General features: G+C 35.0%; 1 protein-coding gene across 10 annotated transcripts; it reads right to left on the bottom strand.

Annotated features, from left to right (window-relative positions):
* Window positions 1-23: 23 nt before the first annotated feature.
* On the bottom strand, window positions 24-17,689 carry Dap160 (dynamin associated protein 160). 10 transcript variants are annotated; one of them, XM_018451952.1, is made up of 37 exons: window positions 17,414-17,689; window positions 16,881-17,063; window positions 16,296-16,449; window positions 16,079-16,224; window positions 15,880-16,020; window positions 15,385-15,480; window positions 14,490-14,558; window positions 14,048-14,209; window positions 13,794-13,967; window positions 13,263-13,611; window positions 12,946-13,159; window positions 12,725-12,876; window positions 12,541-12,663; window positions 12,332-12,470; window positions 11,935-12,249; window positions 11,005-11,367; window positions 10,757-10,923; window positions 10,476-10,677; window positions 10,119-10,406; window positions 9,846-9,941; window positions 9,548-9,640; window positions 9,425-9,433; window positions 9,124-9,261; window positions 8,921-9,047; window positions 8,621-8,785; window positions 3,875-3,999; window positions 3,438-3,544; window positions 3,277-3,349; window positions 2,987-3,193; window positions 2,831-2,914; window positions 2,547-2,702; window positions 2,337-2,474; window positions 2,011-2,245; window positions 1,701-1,775; window positions 1,370-1,444; window positions 402-575; window positions 24-267 (listed from the first exon to the last, which is right to left on the bottom strand). In XM_018451952.1, exons 2-37 carry the CDS (start codon window positions 16,900-16,902, stop codon window positions 122-124), a joined length of 5,499 nt encoding a protein of 1,832 aa, XP_018307454.1. In that variant the 5' UTR covers window positions 16,903-17,063; window positions 17,414-17,689; the 3' UTR covers window positions 24-121. The 10 variants fall into 10 exon arrangements, with proteins under 10 accessions (XP_018307454.1, XP_018307453.1, XP_018307456.1 ...); XM_018451951.1 differs by having other exon boundaries at window positions 9,548-9,643; window positions 17,414-17,688; XM_018451954.1 differs by lacking the exon at window positions 9,425-9,433 and having other exon boundaries at window positions 9,548-9,643; window positions 17,414-17,688.
* Between the last annotated feature and the right edge of the window lie 261 nt (window positions 17,690-17,950).

The raw sequence follows: 17,950 nt of genomic DNA, 5'->3' as shown, positions 1-17,950 counted from the left end.
ATTTTTGTCATTTTTTTCTTGTGATCTTTTTTTTCTATTACGTACTTATCATATAAGTCTTATATAAATTTTTATATAAATGTGTACTTTTAGATTAGAAGCTTTCGTAACATACATCTACTTATCCAAAGAGTCGAAGATCAATCTTGAGAACGACTTCGCCGCTTTCGACTTCATGTAGCTTAATCCTCTTCTGAATTGGTCCGCAAGAATTTTTGCGATCTCTCGTTATATCGGCCACTCTGATTTCAGCGCGGCCAAGGAACTCTACAGTAACATACAACATCGCGAACATAGAAAAATTATAGAGTTTACGGATTTAGAAAATTAATTATTAATTTCTTATATACTTGTGTGAAATTATTTAATTTCCATACGAGGGTTCCATACTAAAGACTTACCATCAGGACTATAATATCCTTTATCGAACACGGTGATGCAAAGGGTATCCTCGAACAGATCTTTTACTTGGAATTGCATCGACGCATCCCACAAAGGACAATCACTTCCGGAAACGACACCTGTTCTTTCTTCTTGAGAGCCCATAGACACTTTGCAGAATGCATTACACTTTCCTAGAAAAGAAAAAAATACTTGTATATGCATGTGACCAGTCTATCGCCATAAACAGTAAATTCTAATGTACAAATATATACAGGGTGGACCATTTTAATTTATCTAGTCGATTTTTTCCAAATCTTTGAGTTTAATAATATTTTAGATAAAATCTTCTCAAGGTCGCCATCTTTTTCCCCCTAGTAATTGAACAACTTTTGTCTGAAACATTTTTGTCTTAAATTTAAAGATTTTGAGAAAATCGGCTGGATAAATCAAAATGGTCCACCTTGTATATGTGTATATATATATTTTTTTTTCTTTTTCCTTCAAGCATTAGTAATTTTACCTTTATGTAGTAATTGCATAGTCCTCAAGTGTCATGCCACATATAGTATACTTACCTTTATACATGGATTTTTTAACCAAACTTAAAAGCTTAATCTTTCTTCTTATAGAAAGATATAAATTGAGATATTTTAATAATTGTTTTTCATAATTTTAAAATAACTAACTTTTTATCATGCATTCTTTCGCAGTTTTATTCGCAAAAAGTATTTAATTTTAAATATATTATGTAAAGAACATTACTACTTTTTAATTTGCACTAGAAATATATAGATAACAAGTATAATTTACATAGAATAATTTAGCATAGAAAATAATCAAAATAAGGAAGAGAAATGTGCAATAGAAGCATGTTAAGAACCCATCAGAATTAACAAGCGCAATAAAAATTAATTTACAAGTCAGCTTTTCGTATGAAATATGACCTATTTAAAGTTGTTTTAAAATCAGGACTTCGATACTGTACCTTTTATGCCAATGGCGAGGTCTTCAGCCTCCATAACTACTAACACCAGCCTACCTTGTGGAAGTTTTCTGCGAACTACAACCATGGCAGATTTCTATTAGTAGTAAAGCGTTACATGCAATGGAAACCTTAGAATTGATACACAAAATATGATCTTTCACTAATATGTTTTCTTCTTCGGATGGAGACAATTACCTATATACATTTTTTTGTCACAACCATTAAAATTTGCAAAAGCGTTAAGCACAGAAAAGCATTAAAAAGCACGTCCAAGCTTTAGTTAGAAAGATACAAGAATAACAAGCAACCTACAACACCCTCAGATCCTTACCGGACGGAGCTTTCAAGTTGAAGCCTTCGAGTACAGTGACGAGAATTCTGCCGCACGCCCCAAATTGCGCCTGTTCTGCTCCCACATAAACCATGAGTTATTACTGAATATAGAATTTCTTAAATAGCACAATTATCTACGTAAACGATCAACTCGACATGGTGTTTACTAATGTTTACTAAATATGTGCTTCCGAATAACGTCGAAAAGCAATTTGCAGAAATACGAATAGTATACAATGTTCGACAAATTCAGTGCTAGATTAATTATCAATAATTGTGATAGTTAATTAACTATAGTTAACACTCACTTGATCGCTGTCTTTGCAGGCAATTCTTCTCATTCTCCAGAAATCTCCTACGTGCTTCTACAATTCGTTTCGACCACAGTGAACATTCATTTACAGACGGTGCTAATAATATTATCGATTTTTTTTGATCTTTCAGTCTTAGAGTTTTCGATGAATTGTCCGCTGCGTCACTTCCGCTGAGACTACTATTTCCGTCGCTTTCTCCGAACAAAGACAATTCATTGAGAAATATCGGCTACGAAAGAAAAATCAGCTTTTCGATAACGAATTGTAATTACATGAGAAACTTTGACTTGAATTATTCTCTTAGAAGATTTAATATATACCTTTCTATACATCTTAAACTTCTGATGCTCATTACGTTCGAATGAAAATTGGTGGCAGTTCAAGGAGAATTTTATTGGTTGGACGAACAGTAAGAAGTCATTCGTGAGGAAACTGACGAGTTCTTTACCACTTTTTGACTGTAATAAAATTACAACAGTAAAATCATGCGGTACAAAGATTTTCGACATTCCTAAAGAGGTATTTGTTACCTTATGAAGTATACCGAAATGCAACAATTTTCGTGGTCCTAAGGAATTCGTCAAGGAGTTAAAGATAAGCTGCTCTTCAAGTCCGTCACATATAATGTGTGATTGTAGCCATTCCAGTCTGTCGCTATTTTCTTTTTCCCTAACGCCTTCGTTTACCTGCGTGACGTACAATATTGGGTATAGTATTAGGTAAGTCTGTAAATTTTCTATTCTTCTGTGCTGAGATATATATGACGATATGTTTACTTTTATATTGACTTTATATATGACTGTTATTTTTTTACCTGAGTGCAAAACTCCTCAGACTTGGCTAATGCTTCCTGCAGATACTGCCTATCGGGATGACCTATCGGCGTATACTCTAAAATCTACAATCACCGTGTTACACAGATTACGGCATATGACGTGAACGACAATTATTTACAGATAGAAGCGGATACTTTGTTAATGATGAGCGGATACTTTGTTATCCTTTGCATCGGCTTAATTAAAAATGAGCTTAGCGGCATCCCCTTCGTCCGCGGGTCTTGTTGACATGCCTGTGCAACTCGAACGAATTCTGGCGAAGTCTCCGTTAAACGCTGCAGATACATCGCAGCAGATATTTGGCAGCTGCAAAATCTTATGTAAGCTGACATCCTAGGTATCTGTGCGAAATACATACATCGTATGTAAACAGATTTCAATAACAAAGATTGCTTCTACACTGCGCATTTAAGATTACACTTACATTTTCACACAATATATCACCAATCATTCGAACTATTCCGTTATAGCTGTTATCTCTTCGTATCCTTAGAGTCCTGCAAGAAATTCATTCATGTTCCATTAATAATTTTAGCATCGATAGGAGGTATACTCCGTAATAATATATCAACGAGCCCTGATTACCTTAAGAAATTATCGTTACATGCAATAATATCTCTCCAATTGATAAATATCCTCTCTATCTCGTCAATACTTAGAACTAAACTTTCAATTAACGGTTTTTCAAATACCTGAAAAATGTACAATATGCATATATAAATATGTATACCACAGCGTTCCGTAGATTTCCCGAATTTCCCTTCATCTTCATCTATCTTTCGATTAATTTGAAGTTCACGCGTTTTCTTTAATCACATTTTCATCTCTTGAATAAATGTGTGATAAAGAAATAACTTTTCAACAATCACAATACTTCTTGGAGATAAAATCTACTTCAAATTAACGCGTAAAGAATCTGTAGATGAAAGGAAGAACCATACGTCATAATATCCTAAATGTACACGTGAATCACACGAATAAATAAGATGAAAAAAAAGAAAAAAGAAAACTGAAAAGAATACCTCATGTACTAATCTCATATCTTCTATGTAAGCTTGTTCAGTCACGATTAGCTCTTTGATATGTTCCTGGCGTTTTCTCTCCATAGGATTGTGATACATCACTGTATCGATCATCAATTCATTTGCTACGCATAAAATATATACAAAAAATGTTTCTCCTACGTAAAATTATTAAATGTTTTTTTTTTTTAAACTTGTACTGTTCTGTGAACTGAATTTTTGCTCTAAAGCGGGAAATGGCGGTTATTTTTAAATAATAAAAGTATTGGATACATTCAGAACGACAACCGTTCATTGAACGCTTAGTGAACTCTTTCATCTAATTGGTTTATATTTTAGGATCTAACGGAATATGCTAATCGGATGAAAGACAACGTCTTGATTGAAATATTTCCTATCATATTGGTTGTACATTGCGAAAACGAGAGAAAATATATGTTGAAACAATATTTCGGTAAGCCGAGAATGATAATTTTAATAATAATTTTACAACAGACAGATATTTTATTTCGATCAGCGGTGAGATGCGTATCCGTTTATGCACATATGGATATGTTTACATATGTATAAGAACATCGGCGTACATATGTGTGTGGAACACAACATAATTTCTATATATATATATATATATATGTATATAAAGTGTGAACAAGATTCGTATAGTCACACAGAATTCATACTCTCTTACAACATTCTCCACTACATTCCAGATTACACCGTACCCTATTGTGAGACTTCTGATGAGATTCGATATTAGAATAAACAAACAACTTGCAAATAGTAACAATCTTAGGAGTATAACGCACTACACGGCTACATCGATTAAGGATAACCAGTTGCATAACTTGCTTTAGACATCCCGCCGTCCCACTATCCGTATAACGTTATGCTGGACTGGTTGTCTGGAATACCTAATTATTAAGCACACAATTATTGCCACTGTGACATAACGTATTTACTCGCTTCTGTCGTAGAGGGTTACGTAGAACGCGTAAAAGTTCTCGCAATAGCAATTAATAAATACGTTGTGCGCTTGATTTCTCGTCGAATCAGCTGTCTCAAATAGTTTCTCTAAATGATTTCATGGTTGGAGCTTCAAGAAGTCTCTAGGGAAGCCAGACCGACCACATACTTTTGCGAACATTCATAAAAACGTTCATCGAACGTTAAATTGTCATTGTTGTATCAAAGCTTCATAATTGTGTGTACGCCGAACTCTGTGCAAAATGTAGGCTCTAATGCGGGTCTCAAGGATCTTTTTTTCGGAAACAATAAACATTTGAATATATCTTTTAATATAATAAATTTTTTGTAACGGAGCACTGTATATTAACGGGCTAATAGTAATACATTACACGAATAAGACGCCAACTGTCGATTACAATCCAGAAAATGAACAGTCAGTCGATTAATACACATATAGGAATGCGATTCGATGGAAAAACTGATTTACAATAACGTTATTCATTGAATCACGTGGTCAATACTATCGTTTACTTATAGCTCATTATTAGTGATCCTCGGCAATTATTGTTCATGTAGTGCTTATTTATTTAGGCTCTATCGTAAAAGGCTGTGAAGAAGGAGCACACATTATCCTTAATCTTCTTTGTTATTTACAGCAATACAACACTCGTCACTCGCGCGGGATAATCGACTAAAAATCGAACAATAAAATTGATAAATTATGCCGAATCTACAGCGAGCAATCAAGTCGTATATCGCTTTGCTTCACTTGGCTTCTCTTCTCATGAAATTTCTACGCAAATGAATAGAATACTTTTGCGTAGTTCACTAATTTCTTTTACTAGACGTAACAAGCCGCGTATGATGTCAGGCATCGTATGAAATTGTATAAGACATTCAGGGCTCCTTCTTCTCTTGTATCGCTTCTGATCGTGGCAGCTATCACCAGCTATTTGATCGTGAGATCGTCACACATCCTTTACATATCCTCTAGGCCTCAGCGTAAGACAACCGCGATTTTTAACGGTCTGCGATGCACATTATATAATAATATTGACAAAAGACAAAATTTAATACAATCATTTACCTTTCTAATAACCATTTCTATCTCACGCAACTGTGATCAACGCAGACATTACACTACAGACGGAAGAAATAACAGAAACACATAGTGATGAACCTTAAATCCTAAGAGACGATTGAATTAAATCTGTAAATTTTGATCGACCACCAAAATGTTTCGAAGCAAGAAGAAACAAGGAAATGATAAAACACTTGCTTCTTCCTTTTTCGAAGTGTTTTTTTAATTACAATTTGATACATTTCATAGACCGAATTTCTTAAAATAAAACTCTTAAACCTAAAGTAAAATCGACCTGAATACGTTAACGTGGATCCGCACGTGGACATCACGGGATGCAGTATACATCCAACATGAACTTAACAAATCACTTAAACATTTAAGTAACAATAGTATTCGTACATGACGTAATGTTAAATATTTCTAACATGAATAAGCTAATAATTTAATATTATTATTTCTTAATTGTACGTCAGCATAGATAGAGAACTGAGGTAGACCTTTGGTGTTGGTGCAGATATATCAGGTGGTCATAACACTAATGAAACGATTTAACGATTGGATTTGGTACATGCGCGCATTGATTCTAACGAACATAGTATTCGGATGGAAATTCGTTTGAAGATGTAAAACGGTAAAGGCTATATGACTCATGTTAACAATCCGAATGATAACATTAATGAAGGAATGAGTGCAACCCCGCACCAGAGGGAAAGGCTTGTATAATATGTATAAGTAGAGGCTATATTTATATAGAGACGAAGAGCCAACCCTGAGTCTTTTTCGTTTTTCCTTTCTTTCTCTCTCTCTCTCTCTCTCCCTCTCTCTCTTTCTCATACATACACACATTCGCGCACACACTCCTTTCCCTCCCCATCCTATTTCTCTGTCTTTCTTTACCCCGACACCTCTCACTTTTTCACTTTTTTCTTTTTTTTTCATGCACAATGTCTCCAACGATGAGACTTCTGTTGTCGTAATGTAGGAGCCGTGCCGAATGTAGGAGCTGCTCTATTGTTCTTATTACACTTCAGGTGCTTTAATTTTAACCAGCAATGCTGTTCTGCTGCTCGGCTACCCTTTATGCTGCGTGTTAAGCAAAAGCGAAAGATAATAATTAATAAAAAGATTACAAAATGCACATATTATAAGACTAATAATAGAAAAAATTGAGGCAGCTGTTCTTTTCAAATCTCTTCTTATTTTAACATATTAAAATTGTCATTCGAAAGACATAAAAACAGAGTTATTCACTAAATAAAATTTGTATTTTTTTTTCTTAGAAGACATTTTTGCAATTAAACGCATATAAAACAATAAACTTGAAATCTACAAATCAAATAAGAATTCTATTTAGAAAATGTTCTTGTTAATTTTATTTCAGTTCGGAAAACATAACTGCCACTGTAGAATATTTAAATAATGTATACAAAAATTATAATAATTATAAAATATAATCTGCAATAATTTACGTATTGTTATACATAAATAATGAAATCGCAAGCTATATCGATCACGATGTTAGTTGTTAATTGTTATTATTGTTAATCGTGATCAAGGAAACGGCTACCTCTGACGGAGAGACGGACGGACGAACGAATGGGTAGACATGCAAGGCAGATAGGCAGGCTGTTTCATAAACTGAGAATGCTGTCTGATCTGTCGCATCCGTTTCTATTGTATCCATTTCTAATGTAAACCATAAGGCGATAAGTGTGTGATCGATCTCTTTGTGCTTATAAATTGTAATATACCAGTAACCAGTGCCATACACAACGCATATGCATTAGAAGAATGAGAAAAATGGTAGTTATCACAAAGTGCAAGCGGGGACAACCAAACGCATCATTTTTACACAATACTTACATTAAAAAACAAAAATTTTCCAATGATATCATTAACTCAGACAAGGTTTATAACTGATGGAGAAAATATATTCTTTGATATCTTTGTAATCTACATTAAGCTTATAAAACAATTTATATTATTCACTCTTTTTCTCTAGTAACATTCTATCCATAACAATATATAGATATATATATATAATTTTATTTATATCCAGAAGAAAATATAGGGAATACGCTACATACTTTCAGCTTTATTCTCTTACAAACTATTAACTTACAATATATAATAAATTAAGTATTTATTAATAGTTTACTAATAATTGCAATAATGCACTCCACCTTTGCTTATTCTGCGAGTTATTAAACAATCAAGTGCAAAATAATTGAAGATGGAGCCTAATATAAAATAATTTAATGATAACAATGATAATAATAACCATAATGATAATAGTGAGAATGTTGATAATCAGATAATAATAGCGATAGTACTGATAATGATAACAACTGAAAATGATAACAATAATAAGATAAAAGAGACAATAAATAATCATTTTAATTGGAACTCGTTATATCTGATAATCGTCCGCCTATCCGTAACCAGAAGTTATGTATATATTCCGCATTTCTATATATTTTTATTTCCTATTTTTAATTGATTTAATCATTCTCTCTCTCTCTCTCTCTCTCTCTTTCTTTCTCATGTTTACACGCGTGCAGTCAGTACGTATAGAAATTTAATATGTTACCGCTACATAATTTTCTTCTATGTTCACACTGTACGATTTGATGTTAAAAGGCATAAGGTGATTCTGAGATTCAATTTCGGCAATCACGTACAAAAGAAATACTTACACATAGGTGATACGTAGTTGCTCGGAAAGACGCCGGATACACCATTCAATTCGCCTCTCCACCATGACGCCTCTTCCTTAGCAAGTACCGATATAACGTCACCTTTTTCAAAACTTAATTCATCTTCATTTTGTGCTTGATAAGGATACAGAGCCATAACGCGTTCTATAAGTAAAACAAAACACTCATGCTATAGATTTATTATGTTTGAGTAGCTTCTTTAAATTTAATTCTTTATAGTTAAATCCAAACACATATAAGTACAATTTTGCATTGTAAAATAATGCAGAATTTATTTACCAATATTCGGATCCGTTGGAGAATCTTGATATCCATGTGAGACAGGTGTACTTCTATTACTGCTACTAGTTAAGGGTTTAACATAAGTTGCTGGGAACCAACCAACCTGCCTCTTTTTACCGCGTGCCTGAATAAACAATGCGCAAATTATTATTTAACAGTATGATATTGTGTAATAAAGAAGAAATTTCTATTCTTACTACCTGAAGCTCTCCTTCCCACCAACCGCTGTCAGTCTTTTTACGAATCATTATTAATTGTCCTCTTTGTAAGTCTAACTGTTCTGAACTTGTTGCTTGATAAGGTGCAATAACTTGAACAATTTCTGGTTTTCTTCCTCTCTGTGAAAAAAGATTTTCCTCATGAATAAAATTAACTTCTTGGCATATTAAAACAGTTTTACTATTTTACTGTTTGAAGAATTAAAAAAAAATAGTTTACATAAACTACAATATAAGAATGATAAAAATTTATATAATAATACGATAAATTTTTTAAATATACCTTGTAATACTGCATTATCAGGATGTCAGTAGCATAAAAGAAGTAGTAAACAATTACACCCTTATAAAAGACACTCTTAGTAAAGTTCTAACTATATGAGTATATTAGAAGTTCTTCTTTTACCTGCTGAGCGGCCATAGCAGTAAAGTCTGGTAATTCCGCTCTATCCTCAGCAGCTGCTCTTTCATCTTCTAACTGCTCTGCAGTTTCCTCTGCCTGCTAAATACACGCACACTCTATGTCATTTAAGCTTCATCACTGCAGTATCATTTTGTTCAATATATTAAACTCAAATAGCTCAATAAATTAGTTCAATATAATAGTAACAGTGGATTAATAACATTAGCATTTCAACAAGTATACGTTAAATGCAGGATATAATTATAAACATAATTTGAAATGAATGATTACGATTACACACTTGAGCTCTTACGGTCGCCATAGTATCAGCTTCGTTCTTTGTCTCCTCAGTTGCAGCAATAGTAGTGGACTGAACGTTAGTAGACAAAGACGCATCCTAATTGATGTCACACATATTTGTATTAGAAACTTTCAAACATGGATTAATAAAAACAAATGGATTAATAGAGAAAAATGCGCTTTTGAATCAAGCAATTAATTTCAACTTACAAATGAATGAATCATTAGGAATTGGCAAAAACAAAATGCAAGAGATATTAGAATTATAACATACCTGATTGGGACCGTTGTATTTTTCTACGTAATTAGACGGAAAGATCCCACTTTTGTTCCCTATACAACCGGTCCACCATTCGCCTTCTTTTTTCGTAACTAATACAACTTCCCCTTGATTGAAACTAAGATCGCCGGTTTCAGTCGAGTCATATCGGTAAAGAGCAACGTAATATTCGTTAAGACCGTCAGCAGCAGTATCTTTGGTGCTTGTGATTACTTCTTTTACATACGACTTGGGGAACCAACCCTTATTTCCAGTGTTGACTGAACCGTACCACCAGTCGTCCTGAATAAAACAGATGCTTTACAAAACGTATATGCATTATCTTTTTTATATAATTAATATAATAATAACCTGTTGCTCAGAAACATCAATAATTTCTCCTTTTTCAAAGAAAAGATGTTGCTCCATAGTAGGTCGGTAAGGAAACAAAGTTGTGACTTGTATAGCGCAAGATGTACCTAATCCTAAAGTAGGTATAATAGCTTCCACTACTGGGGCTTCTCCCCCTAATGATCCTGCATCGGATACGTTCTCGGGAACTTCCGCTATCCCTCTACATAATCACAAAAAGGTCGATATTTGATGATGTGACATGTAATTCTACATATTAACAACAAATGAAAATAACTAACTCTAACGTTCTCTTCTCTACACTATCTTGTTGTATGAAAGTATGTTCGTTGTCCAAATCAGCTGCACCAGTATCAACCGGCTCCACATAAGATTCGGGAAACCAGCCAGTGTGACCACGAATTTCTCCCGCCATCCATCCCGGTTCAGCGTTTTGTACAGGTGGTACCTATAGTATAAATATTTACATTAACTATTGGATAAATTTTCTCTTTAATAATAACAATTTTATTGCATATTGTTTACTTACTAGTATAATATCACCAGGCTGAAATGATATTTCGTCTTGGTTCCGCGCCACAAATTCGTAAAGGGCTCTGTATTTGCGAACACCTACAACTGCAGCTTCATTTTCTGCGCTTGCAGTAGTTTCGTTGACAGGCCAAGCAGTGTCGCTGGTAGGTGCATCTCCCCAACCACTATCGCCCCATGCAGATGTGGCAAAGTCGGCAGCTGAGACATTACTGCCTGATCGAAGATCAATTACTTTTTTCTTCTTTTCATCAAAAGTAACATAGAGCTGTTTACAATCCACTGCTAGATTCATCATTTGTGTTTTAATATCCTCAAGCTGAGTATTATTATTTTCAATATCAGACATTTTGGAATCGATCTGTTGAAAAATATGTATAAATGAAGATAAAATATTAATATTTTTCAGTATGTGTGTGTGTGTGTGTGTGTGTGTGTGTGTGTGTAAAATTTTATAGCTAAGCAAGAATTAGTAAATAGAAAGGTCAAAAAATACGAGCAACGTTTATTGGATCTTTAAATATAAACTAGTTTATTAAAACATATATTAAGAATTCAACTAGTTTTTCATCAATAAATTGATAGGAAATTTCCTACTTGAATTCTTAATGTATATGTTTTAATAAAAAAAAACTAGTTTATTAAACGTTGCTCGTGTTTTTTGACCTTTCTATTTATTAATATTTTTCAGGTTACACGGATATTTTCTTTAAAGAAGTTACATGATTTACGGGTGACTTTTGATATATCATTAAATGCCAACGTTTTGTTAGTGTTAGGGTTAGATTGTTTCTCGCTCTGCAATGTTCACGAAATGTTAATTTAAAGATGTATCAAAATATGAAGATAAACTACAAACCATGTAATTCCTTTGATAAAATATTAAAAAACGGTGAAACTGTTTATGAAATTGATAAGTCAGGCATACCTGCTGTTGTAAATCTACTATTTTATCTTTCATCTGCTTAAGAGTAATTTGTTTATTGTCAAAAGCCATTTTAATAGCCTCTTGTCCGGCTGCATCTTGTGCCGCATTAATTTTATTTCTTGCTTCAATCCGTGCTTTCTCTTGACTCAATGCTAATAATCTTTGATTTTGTTCCCGAAGTTTATTCTTTAACGCAGCCATTTCTTGTAACTGCGTGTCTCTCGTTGATCTCATACCATCGATAGTCGTTTTAACACCTGATACTCCTACCCGAGTATCACAAATCTTTTGTGACAATTCCTTTACTTTATCGTTCTAAAAGATAAAGAAAGACAATGTAAGGATTGATCGTTGAAATAGTTACTATTTGAAGTATATTTCCTTCTATTATATTTACAAGTGTTCCAAGTTCAATAGTCAAGGTCTGATTCCTCGCTTTTAACTTGAGAAGAATGTCTTGCTCTTTTTGTCTTTGTGCTTGCAATTCTTGTGACTTTTGTCGTTCCCACTCCAATTGTCGCTGTCTCTCCATTTCCCTAAATATCACGAGCATTGCTTTAAAATCTATACAGATACAATTTTTTTAACATTGTGTAATCAATTTACTTGCGTGCTGCCTCTTTTTGTTCTTGCGCACGTTTCCGTTGTTCCTCTTTCTCCTGTTCAATTTCCTTTTGCCTCTGCATTTGTTTCTCGATTTCTGCTTGTCTACGTCTCTCCTGTTCTAGTCTGCATTACAAAACGCAAAGTTTTCCTATGTTATGTTTAATTAATAAGTAGACCTACTTGCCTTATTTTCTCTTGTTTCTCGGCCTCCTCCCTCTCTTTGCGTTCCCGTTCTTCCTGTTCCTTTCGCTGAATTTCTAATAATGCTTTACGCCTACGTTCTAATTCCGCTTGACCTTTCTCAAAGTTCTCTTTACGTTTATCTTCAAATGAAGTCTGTAAAAATATATCTTTTTTCCTTCCGTTTCTTTTTGCGCAAAAGATATTTTTATATTAGACATATACCTGTGGCATGCCCGCTAATGGATCGATATTTTCTGTTGCATTTTGAGATAGTGTTAAACTGCTTTGACGTTGCCGTCTAAATGTGGGTGGGATAAGTTCTAGTGGAAGCGTTGTAGGTATATTTTCGCCGGCTTTAGCAATATCGCAAAGATGCATTGCAAGCACAAATTCCTCAGAACCTAATCGTCCATCCGAATCCATATCAGCTAGAGCCCTGTTGACATACATTTTGGAAATTTGCTCTTCTGTTCTACAATACGTATAAAGAATAATACTTTGTACGCGCTATCTTGTATGGTAGTATTTCATTACTATACCATATCTGAGCAAGTATGGGTTGTGGCAGTTGCGACTGCACCATGATATTTCTTGCTTGAGGCCCAGATAAAAAGCCAGATCTCGTTCTATCCCAAGTATTAAATAACTGAGTATATTTTAATTTGGTCTGATGCGGCACCGCCCATTCCACAGACTGTGGAGAACCAACAGAATGCTGGCTGTGCTGTGAATCCACAGAGCCTACTCTGTCTATACTTGGTGGACGTGCTGTTGTACTCAAAGGTGTACTCGTAGATACTGGCGTTTGTGTGATTGCGCCATTGACCAATGTTCCGTTTGCTGTCGTGGATACTAATGGTAATGCTACTGATGGAGAAACTCCAGTACCTGAAAAAAGAAAATGAAAATTAATATTGTAATGAATAAATATTATAATCTCTATATTATAATAGCGTTAAAATGTAATGTCAAGATATAAAATGTATGGAAGAGAAACAATAAAAGTCATATATATATATATATACATGAATACAAATACAATCACAAAATATTGTTTTACATATACACACCTGTATTTATTGATCCAATGGATGGTACCATACTAGGAATGCCAGTCATAGAAGCAACCATTCCTGCATTAACCATGCCTAACGGCTGTGCTGGCATTGATTGTGCCATATTAAAGGCAGCCATTGGTACAGGAGTTGTGTTTAAAGGAGCGATAGGTGCTACTGATGGGATACCTAATTAAAAATTGATAAGTAAAATTGAATGATAATTTATGTACTTCTACTTTAATAAAAAATTTATTCTTATTTTTTACCTATTCCAGGGGCAGGTATCGATGGGGACGCAGAAACAACTGTAGGACCAACGACAGAGGTTGTAACTTTTATTGGCGAAATTCCTGTAGGACTATTTGGAAACGAAGGTGGTGCTGGTTTTGGTGGCGGACCACCACCTGTCGTTGCCGTAAAATTATTTCCTGAAATAATTTCGTGCGTGATTATATATTTCAATTAATACATCAGACAATAATTATAAATGTCTGATTATTTAAATCCAAGCGACATTCATTACTTCTGATCGATAAATTACACGACAAATACAAAAAAGAAAAAGAGACAGATTAATAAGCGCGAGCAAGAAGATTGTGCAAGTATTTTAATGCTCTTTTCCATAGCATGTCAATATTGAGTAATGTAATAAGAAAAATTGTGTTAACCATATAAATACATATTGAGTTGTGGTTTATTTGAACATACCGATATTTGTAGGTGGTGCAGGTCTTTGCGGGGGACTAGTGGTTGTGGTATTAAGAGGAGGCGCGATTCCTTTTTTTGCCGCGTAAAGTGTAAAGTATTATTAACAAGTTATTAAACAAGTTGTAAGACGAAATGCAAATATAATTGCAAGTATATAAACGGTATATAATCCCTCAAATGGATGATAAGTAAAAGGCACATCATCTCAACAAATAATAATTCTAATTCTACAATTAAAAAATAACATCACTATCTTTTTTCATTTACATAACAACAACTAAAATTATCAACGCATTTATTTTTATTTTCAGGCAATTACAAAAACTTTCCTAATTTTATGACTTTTTATGTAAAATATATTAATATTAAAGTGATATGTATATATGATAATCAAGATGCAGATGAATTTTTTTCATAACTATACTTACTGAAAAATCTATTGTCGCAAAGTCCAACACATACCTACACGTGTAATATAAAGTACATAAAAAAATAAATTTGTAGTCTGAGCAAAGACTGAGTTGTATTTTCAAAAGCTCTTGCTGCAACATAAATTTCCGAAACAGGCGACATCAAAAGTATAAGCTGTGCATCTCTTTCATATATTTAAAAAATCATAGTTATTTCACACAAAATTGTACTATAAATAGAAATACGTGAGAGATATTTGTAAAGACATTCCAAAATCATGTAGTGTATAATATAGTGAGTACAATAGCTAGAAAGGAAGTTTGCCTTTGACATTACATCACAATGTAACTAATGTACATAATAATCAATAAAGAAAATAGGTTGAAAATACATTTTAATATAAAACGCTTTCAAGCAATATAAGCTTGCTCCAAGAAAAAGAAAACTGGCCTATAAAAATACACATTCAGTACAATTAACATACCCACAGAAGGTGGCGCGGGTCGAGCGGGTGGCTTAGACGATATATGAGTTGTGGCATGTGTGCTTGGAGCCACAATCTGTCTATTTTGTTGTAATGCTGTGTAGTATGATGAATAATGAATAACACAGATCAGTTATGTCTGATAATTAACGTTTCACGACTAAAGTAATAACATTGACGATGATATGTTCAATTCAATTTATCAAAATGATGGATATTGATATATATGATATTGTAATAATATATAAAGTTTGTTGAATATCAGTGATATGTATTCATGTTTGATATATCTGAATGAATCTAATAAGCGGCGAATATCTGAGCAAAGGTGTATCTCTGGGTGCTTATAGACGCTCTTATAAACCTCTTATAAATCAAGATTATCTTTTTGCTAGTTTACAAGGTATCACATAAGCATCTATCTGACAATCGTCGATCGAAAGATACAGGAAGATGAACAATAAGAAAATGAATCAACATTTAATGATATATTACCTATAAGGGTATTTCCAGCCGTAGGTATCGCACTTGCTACAGTTTGAGATACCATCGGTTGATGTCCGCTTAAATTTACTAGAGAACTAACGTTATTTGGAGCGGTAGAACCATTCGACAATCCAGTCAGGCTAGCGTCGCCTAAAATGTCTTGCAATATAATTTCACGTATCTTGTGCGTGTATAATTATTTACTTACCGGATGACAAAGACAAACTCTGTACAAGAACAGGTGGCAGTACTTTGGGAATTTCGAAACCGCGTAGTTTCAAATTAATCAACTTGCATGCAATACTGAACTCATTTATATCCATCTTGCCATCTGCATCTGTGTCTGATAATGCCCTATAAAAAACAAAGGATCAGGAAACGCCTTATACGATAGATTCAAGACATTCCTTAAGTAACATCTTTACCATATCTGTCCGAGAATAGCAGGCTGCAGTTGAGATCTAAGGAGGAATCCTTTTGCCTGCTCACCAGTGACAATTCCATTGATCGGTTTCAACGAATCAAATTGTTCTTGATATCTCAATCTTTCTCTAGGCTGGATCACCCAGGGGTCCATACCTGTGTATTAAATTTAGAATAAATGTACTGCATTCTCTGTGTGATAAAAGGTCTATTCTTTTCCAAAAAGTTCTGAACTAGTGCAATAAATTAGAGTCAAGTAGAATGAAACAAACTATATATGTTTCACTCTAACTTATTGCACCAGTTCAAAACTCGGGATAGAAAAAGAACAGACCTTATATCACTCATTTATGTACAAAGGTATTGTGTCGGGCTTCTGACACAATATTCTGACCCAAGCCTGTCTGTACTGGGAAAAGCTTTTAAGTTACAAGATAAACTACTTCAAAGTGAGAAATATATCGAGCATGGTAATGTATATAACAGATGACATAAGTGATAACATACTTTCAGCCTGACAATAATAAACGAGCAGACATCAATAAATGGTAGTATAATAAATTAGTATAAAAATAAGTGAAATTCACCTGGAGTCTGAGGAGTAGACATTTTAGAGAGCGGTGTCTGCTGCACGGTATTCGAGAACAGTATCACGTTAGAACCTCGCGTCTTTCGCAATCGAGCAATTAGCGGCGATAGTTCACGCCTTCAAGGTTAGCTTAGGTTAGGTCACGGTGATCGATCTTCGATGGCCTCGCGATGGGATTTATCTGGTAACGGAGAAATCAAGTCGGGGGATAAAGACCGAGGGGGATAAAGGTCGAGCCGTGAATTTCTATTTACGATTCGGATAACGATGTCGTACAACGGCGGAGCCACGGATCGAAGGGATCCCGAGATATCGAACGCGCTAGTTCACCCACCGTAGAAAGAATAAGTAAAGTGATCTTATCGCAGGTATGCGAACAAAACGCTGACGTTACCGAATCTACGAGATCCGCGTGCGTGACCCATTCCCATGTTGCGGAACGTTAATCGTACCACCCACCGCCCGTCATTGAGCGACCTTACGATCCGCCGTTGTCCATCCGTTGGGTCTACCTGAGGGGTGTCAGTCTACCTGTTTATCCTCGCGTTCCAACTGTCAATCGCGCGTCGTCTCCAGTCGTCTCGTCTCCCGCGTGCGCGGCCGATGAACGACAAAGGAATCGATCTTCCTTCCCCGCGCAGGGGAGAAAGAGGGACGGGAAAAATCTGTCGGCGAGAAGCTACACCTCGACGCGATCGGATCGATCGGGGGAGAACAAACCCGAGCCGATCCACGACGAGATGACCACCACTGACCACCGCTAACTCACCTAGCTCGCGACCGTTCGTACTACTCGCGTACGTCACTTTCACGAACGGTCGGCCGCTTTCGGAACTCTTCGGCGAGAATCGATATCCCGCCTCCGAGACTGATTCCTGCGATCCGTGTGAAGATCGTTTGGTTTCCCGTAAGAGAGAAAGAGAGAGAAGTTTGGGCGGCGATACCCCCTCGAGTACGTGTTGCCGGAAGTGCGGTCTCGTCGTTGAGAATGAGATTTAATTGCACCCGGCGGCGCACGGGGTAATCACAGGCGAGTTTCGCCAACTGTGACAAACGTCAGAGCGTTCC

Source organism: Mycetomoellerius zeteki, unplaced genomic scaffold, assembly GCF_001594055.1.
Source record: "Mycetomoellerius zeteki isolate Tzet28-1 unplaced genomic scaffold, Tzet1.0 scaffold327, whole genome shotgun sequence".
In the NCBI taxonomy this organism is placed as follows: domain Eukaryota; kingdom Metazoa; phylum Arthropoda; class Insecta; order Hymenoptera; family Formicidae; genus Mycetomoellerius; species Mycetomoellerius zeteki.
The sequence above is the reverse complement of the archived record's forward strand: the minus strand, read 5'-3'. Positions and strand labels throughout refer to the sequence as shown.